The sequence below is a fragment of the Barbus barbus genome (assembly GCF_936440315.1).
Source record: "Barbus barbus genome assembly, chromosome: 3".
Taxonomy (NCBI): domain Eukaryota; kingdom Metazoa; phylum Chordata; class Actinopteri; order Cypriniformes; family Cyprinidae; genus Barbus; species Barbus barbus.
The window spans coordinates 31562161-31569939 of record NC_136731.1 but is presented as its reverse complement, the minus strand read 5'-3'; the positions used below and the strand labels follow the sequence as shown (position 1 = coordinate 31569939).

General features: G+C 38.6%; 1 protein-coding gene across 1 annotated transcript; it reads left to right on the top strand.

Moving 5' to 3' along the window:
* Window positions 1-3026: 3026 nt before the first annotated feature.
* Window positions 3027-7432, top strand: LOC306858704 (uncharacterized protein; the record flags this gene model as incomplete). Its single annotated transcript, XM_079399364.1, has 10 exons — window positions 3027-3048; window positions 4075-4164; window positions 4271-4405; window positions 4493-4644; window positions 4750-4886; window positions 5213-5306; window positions 5399-5725; window positions 6237-6414; window positions 6504-6631; window positions 6860-7432. 10 exons carry the CDS (start codon window positions 3027-3029, stop codon window positions 7190-7192), a joined length of 1596 nt encoding a protein of 531 aa, XP_079255490.1. The 3' UTR covers window positions 7193-7432.
* Between the last annotated feature and the right edge of the window lie 347 nt (window positions 7433-7779).

The following is a 7779-nucleotide window of genomic DNA, read 5'->3' as shown; positions in this document are numbered from 1 at the left end:
TAGCGCTTTTCTGCTTTTTCTAAGCACTCAAAGAGCTCTACATTGTGAGGGGTGGAATCTCCTCGTCCACCACCAGTGTGCAGCATCCACCTGGATGATGCGACGGCAGCCATAATGCGCCAGAACGCCCACCACACACCAGCTTACTGGTGGAGAGGAGACAGAGTGATGAAGCCAATCAGTGTAAGGGGATGATTAGGTGGCCATGATGGTCAGAGACCAATGGGGAAATTTGGCCAGGATGCCGAGGTCACACCTCTACTCTTTTCGAAAGACATCCTGGGATTTTTAATGACCACAGAGAGTCAGGACCTCGGTTTAACGTCTCATCCGAAAGACGGTGCTTTTTGACAGTATAGTGTCCCCGTCACTACACCGGGGCGTTAGGACCCACACAGACCGCAGGGTGAGCACCCCCTGCTGGCCTCACTAACACCTCTTCCAACAGCAACCTAGTTTTTCCCAGGAGGTCTCCCATCCAGGTACTGACCAGGCTCAACCCTGCTTAGCTTCAGTGGGCAACCGGTCTAGGGCTGCAGGGTGATATGGCTGTGATTTCATCTGCTGTCCCTGGGCAGGAAAATACAAAACAAATTATGTGACAAAAAACATCAGTATAATACCATTTACAATAAAATCCCTCCAAATTTTAACATAAAAAATATGATTTCTCACATAGAAACTACAATCCAAATTTCTACAAAATATCCCCTATAAATAATACAAAGCATCATCCTACAAACAATTATAAAAATGTTACAACTCAAAATTTCATTCAAAACACAGAAATACTCAATGGTCACACACCTGACTCGTTTTTAATCATAATTTCAAATGTAGCTTAAATTGTGCTAAGGTAGAACACTGTCTTATAGTAATTGGTAAATTATTCCAGTTATTAACTGCCCTTGCAGAGAAAGCTGAATGACCAAAATCAGTAGCTCTAAAATTCACTGCACAATCACCTCTAGACGAAGCTCTAGTTTGACTTATATTTTCAGTACAAGAAAAAACTAATTCCTTCAAGGGTGAGGGTGCAGCTTGCGGCCACGGTACCATGCGCTAATGTTGACAGTGGATGGCGGCTGGTGAAAAATATTTTAGGTGGGGCTGTTTGTGCGTTGGGGTCTGGGGGCTCCTCCCCCATAAAATTTTTAATTTCATAGATGTGATTTCCTGCATTCTGGTGCATTTTAGGCCAACTATGTCCCTTGCTTATACCAATAAAATAACTCAAACCAGTCAATACCAATGGTCTAAAAAGACAATATTATTTGAACTGCCATGTAGAAATCAACAGTTTCACAGGTAATGATAATGAACAAGTTGCATGTTTATTATGCTCTGTGTCCAGATAGAAAAAACTCCCACGACTACATCAATGCTACTCGACGTCGCCGGCGCTGCCATACTGCACTCGCACTCCTCTCAGGTAAATGTCCCGCGCAGCAGGTGCACTGCTCTAATCTTGGTACTACGGGCGATATTTTCAGAGCCCCCAAACCATAAAATTCGACTACGATGATTGGCAAAATATAAACTTTTTTGCGTAGCAACAGGGGAACCATTGGCTTAAATTCCAGCACTGTAGGGCTGAGCGAACTGGAGCCCAGGGAAGACAGCCTATTGGCTACTACTACACCAACATGAAGTGAATGCAAATATCATTCTGGAGAGTTCTAAACACATTCTAAAGTAAAACCATTAATAGCATGTCATTAACACAGATCATTTTTCAAAATTAGAGATTATTAAAAACTTCTTATTATTAAATAAAAAATAAATAAAAATAAAAAACTGGCAGGGAGGTCGGCGCCCCAGCGCCCTTTATGGGCGAGCCGCTGCTGTTGACAGTGGATGTATCGCAATGGCTCGTAGACACGCAGGCTGTGTCCAAATTCAGGGTCTGCATCCTTCGGAGGACTCATTTGAAGGATGTTACGTCACAGCGCCACGACGAAGGCTGTCCAAATTCGTAGGATCCTTCAAATGCGGCCCACAAATACGTCCTCCTTTTCCCCGAATTGGAAGGATGGGTGTGGTGGATCCTTTCCCGTCCTACCTATCCCATAATTCTTTTCGGCAGAGCGTAATGGCGGACGAAGCGAGCGGTAGCGGAGTGGGAGAGGAGTTTCTCTGACAAAACAAGCTAAAGTTTATGCTTCGGCTCAATGAATTTGTAGGAGAAATTAGTAGAATACTTAAAAACAAATAAAAATAGGCAGCAAATTTCTGAGTGATAAAAAACCTAGTGTTGGGCAGCTAGTGATAAAATCTGGTGTTAATTTACAAATATTATATGCTTTATCACTTGTTTAGTGATAATGCACAGTGTTTCCTTTGGGTGTTCACACATAATCAACATCTGCGCATGTGCAGAGCATTTTCAGTCTCCCCGCCCATCATGTACTCTTCGGTCTCCATGACTACACATCGTCTTTAAGGATTTGCCTGCAAACAACGGTTCCAAGCAAGGTAAGTTAGGCCTATAGTATTATTAATTTATCAACGTGTGATTTATGAACTTATCATCACTAAAACAAACTGAATTAATTGTATACTGTTTGTGTGAAAAATAACTTCATTATTTGCCTCATTTTATCCAAATATTGGCAGTCAAAGGTATGATTAGGCCTAACGTTATTTCTAATTTATCACAAATAACGTTAACCGTTACACAAAGTCGACACTGCATAATCGTCTTTAATTAAGTATTAAAATAAGTATTGAAATATCATAATATTGATAATTAGTAAGGTATGTGGTTGACTTAACTCTGTCAGCATTTTCTGCCTCAGTTTAATTTCGCGCTCTTTTGATCCGCCGTTCATCTTGAGTTTACCATTTCACGGTAACGTTACGTTAGGCCTAAACTAAGATATAAAGAATTGTTGGTCCATTTTAAAGGGCATTTTAACGTATAACTTAGTAACTTAAATGATAAGATACTGTAATTTTATCCCCCCCCCCATTCGTAGGACAGCACCATGACTGAAAGTGAAGCGGTGAGACTACTAAATTCGTTAATGGAGGACGATGGAGATAGACGTAAGTGACTTAATTTTATTTGTGCTAATTTTAATCGTTTTGTTAAATAAATGCTGCAGCTTTAGTATTTTCTGTGTGATACCGACATTATGCGTGATTTAGATGGTGAAACTTAACTTCATATATGTTTTTATAATGTGGCGAAAGTATCGTTAATAGGGTTCCCAACCTTTATAAGACCGAATACGTTATATCTTTCATCCAGTAACTACGGGTTAGTTCTGGTGTTTTGAAATAACTATTATAATTAAACTAAGTTTATAATTCTTGTGTAACTTAGCGCCCCGGGGCTCGAGCACTAACGGATTTGGCTGAGCACCGGAGGAAACGGCGGCGCTGCGCAATGTGCGCATGTGTTAGGCCTATGACATCTTAAGAGCGGAACGCTCTGTATGTTCTATCGTTCTCGTGGTAACGTACTTTGATAACATACGCGTATGTACAAAGTGCCCCAAAACGTCTCTTTGTGAGACACACAAAAACGTGCTCGATACGGGAGGGAAACGCTGCATCATCCGACAGATAGCAACTCAAGCCCGGGTAAACAGGTTTTGTTTCTCCCGACGCCGACGAGGCATTTTTTTTGTCTTATTTTGTATTATTAGTTGAGCAGATGTGCATTAGTGAGTGACCTGAAGTTAGAGAGTATTTCTGTACAACTTAGTTCTAGCTTTAAAGTTGTATTTAGTGCTTATGTGTGAATATAAAGTTTTAATTATTTTGACAATTGGCATAGGCAAGTGGTAGTTCTTGTGTGTGGGTATTAAACAGAATCTGTATTAAAACAAAGTGACCTATAGTGAATATATTGAGTCTGTTAGTTAGCTTTTTCCTATGGAGGACAAGCACCCACTGGCAAACGCATAAACCAACGCCTGTGCCCACACTGTAATGTTGTCATATGCATTTGGTGACTAATTAAATTCTTATTAGTTTTCTGTTTGAATTTGTATCTTATGTATTTTTATCTTTCTGTGTCATTTTTGTTTGTATAAAATGTCATTCAAGTTTGCTTAACTTTTACAGGTTGGACAGTAAAGGCAAGAACCCAATACATGGACACTAGAAAATATGTAAAACTCAAAGAGCCATGCTTTTTGGAGTTTGTCACTGAAGGTAAGTCTGTAAATGAAGCTATATTATACAGTAAATGCACAAAGTACTTTGATGTCTTAATGATAAATCATTTTTTTTGGTTAGTAATGAAGTTATTGTTTTACAGCAAAAAAAGCATTTGCCATTCGAGAACAGACACCTGTTAAGGTAACGGATGACACCTCTACAGAAGTGGACGTGGATGTATTTCCTGAACTTGTTGCTGAAAGGGGCATGTGCTTTAGTTTACATACTAATGATGGTAATTATGTTTATACTTTTTTGGTCTTATTTTAAAATTGTGGTGATGTTTACATTTTTGCTAGTAATATTTGTATACTGTATACAGATTCCACTTCTGCACATGAGTTGTCCCCTCTTCTGACTGATGGGAACTCTGTCAGCAAGTCTTCAACCTTTACTGAATGCAATGAAGGCAACAAAACATCTGCATTCCCTTCCAAAAGACCCATGTTGGATGATTCCAAGCTTGCAAAAGAGGTTGGTAAGACAAGGGATCTAACCCAGCTTAAAGAAAATGTTCTCCAGTTTATCAAAAAATGCTGTTCTATAGACAATGTGTACATTTTGGTGTTGTCTGTTTAGACCATTGAAGACATCCTTAAGTGCAAACCTGGTGGTGTAGAAGTGATGCAGCACTATAAAGACACTGGTAATATGTCAACATCCAAAAGAAAGGAGATGATTAATATATTGGTTGCACACATGACTGAACAAGAAGGGTAAGCTTTGTTCATTTAATGTGTTCAGATCACTGTACTTCCAACTTATTCAAATGTGACCCTGCCTGTGAAACACTATTAAATATTTAATAATATTTATTTTTAAATAAATACAAAATCTAGTTGCTTAACCCATGTTTTCTAAAGTGATCCAATCCGTTTGTGCTGAGAAACAGACATCAATTTTGTAATATTTGTAACATTACTATTGCTTTTATGCCAAGTGTACCAAGAACAGTTTTTATAGATGCTATTGTTTTTACCCCAAGTAAACAGAACAGAATAGACTAGGTTTTGGTTTCATGGTATATTGTTTATTATTGCAGAAGGATACCACTTAAGGCCACAAGAGAGATGTATGCCCTTGGGATTATTACTCTCTTTCCAAACCTAAAAGATCCTGCAGGGAAGACAGGCTATGTAAGTATCTCTGCTTGTTCAAGATGTTTGAAACTTAAAATCTTAGCCTTTTTTTTATGTGTTTGTTTTACCCAAATTTGTCTCTTTAACAGGAACAATACTATGACGCACAGAGAGGCACAGGTTTTATTATGAATCGCCTAAAGACGGTTCAGAGAAACACTAGTTGTAAAATGCCCTCTCGATCAAATGAGATAACTTGTGGCCCTGGAATGGAGGAAAATATCTGCCTTACAGATCAGCTAACAGGTGATGATTGCCAAGAAGCAATCTCACTGCTTAAACACAGCACTGATCGTGATATCATCTTCTGGAAGATGAAAGAAACTTTTCAGTACCGTCAGGAGATTGTAAAGGACCCAAAGAAGTCCACTTCCATCTTTCACATTTTTCCTCGATTCCGGGACACCAAGGGTCTGGTGAGTATTCATGCTAGCTGACTTAACAATCCAAAGTATTAGATTTTAACTTCTCTGCTGCAACCTTCACTTAATATGGACTGCTTATAATTATGGATGTTAACAATTAATCGATGATTAAAATCACTGCAAACCTGTGATTTTAGGTTGCAAACCACTGATTCACATTTCTGAAAATGTCAATGTATTGTACTGCTCTAATCTTCAGTATAGCCTGAATACGAGCCCATGTTGATGATTGGCTTCCCTTTATCAGGACTTAATCTGTTGACGACTTCACTGCAACTTTAAACTACCATATTTAACACAACTACAGTGAGCATTGACTCACTGTTCAGTTATGAATGGGGCATATCTTTAAGTGCCATATCAGTGTAGATCAGTACATGATTTATGAACATCTGAATTTTTATTTTTTTATTTTTCTCTACACTTTTTTGTGCTAAAATGTTACCAGTGCTAATTTCCGATGTCATTATTTGGTACTGTAAGCACACTGTTTTTTCTTCAGATTCATCAAGACTTTGCTTTGATGTTTGGCCTGGAAACAGCATCCAGATTTTTAGAGAAGTGGAATACCTCCTTCAAGGAAAATGTGATTAAGGAGGCAAAAACTCTAAATCCATCTGCATTCCTGCTACAGCTACTGAAATCTGCTGAAAAAAACAATGGAGACAACAGTAATGAAGGTAAAAGTACTTGACAGTTCTCTAGAAAATGCTACAAATTGTATTTATGAAAGCTAACGAAATGTGCTCTCTGTGTCATGTAATTATAGAATGGGATAGTGACATAGCCTCCCTGCTTTTGCTGTTACACCTCCTTGCACCCCAACCCTCTGGAAGGAAGAGAGCAGCCAAGATCAGTGTAAGAGATGCTGTTGGTCGCCTCCTGAAATTTGAAAAGGTTAGCTTATGTTCTGGATTTTTTCTTAAACGTAGCAAATATCATAACTCTAAACCAAACCATAAGAATAGTGAACTGTTATAACTAAAGCATGTAGGGTTTTTCTTTGTTTCAAAGATGTAATTTTCTCTTAAGAGTCTAAATTTGTGGTAAATATACTATGTTCTGATTTTAAATGTATGCTAGAATTTATGGCATTTAAGTAATTTTTATATTGTTATTAATCAGTCCTGCAGAAGTTTGGAGGACCATCTCTCAGAGGTGGAGGACAGACAGCCCTATCTTCTGGCCACTGGACAAACCAAAGCAGATGTGCTTAAGTTCTACATTGTGGTCGACAAGAATCTCATACCCTGTCAAGCAAGTACTTCACTTGGAGCTTTTGATGAGCTTTTTAAAGCTCATTTTGTCTTTGGTGCACAATATGACCCATCTCTCAGCAACATGTTCACCTTTATCCAGACAACAGTCTACAAAATCCATCCTAGCACGTCCAGCCAATCATCACGCACTCGAGAGTTGAGAGCAAAACTGTTAAACAGTTTAATGGAAAGTACATGATGAGAAGATGTTTCATTTGCAAGTCTTTGCTGGGTACAAGCATTAAATTGTTTCGACACCTGAAGTTAGCTCATGGCATGTACCCAGGAAAGAAGCTGAGACTGATTTGTGCACAAGAGGGATGCAACTTACAGTTTACCACCTATTCTGGTTTTCGGAAGCATTTACATTATATCCATTGTGAAGATGAGGATAATGCAGAAACGGATGCAGCTCCCAGCCATCAAACACAGGCTCCAGAGTTACCTTCTATTGAAGAGACACATGTTGACCATATATATGAGACACCTGATAGCCCACAGCAACCTACAACCTCGTTTCAAAGCCTGGATATGTGTGCATCAATTATTTCAAAATTGATGGCAAGTAATGTACCAAATACTGTTGTTTCTTCAACAATAGAAAGCCTAGAAGACTTCATCGATGATTTAAAGTGTAACCTCAAGGAAAAAGTCCTAAACATCGTTCCACAAAATAATCCAAGCCGAGAAAGTTTAGAGAATGTTTTTGAAAGTTTTGATAATCCATTCAGTGCTCTAAATACAGACAACAAATTGAAAAGGTATTTCTATAAAAAGTGGGGTATA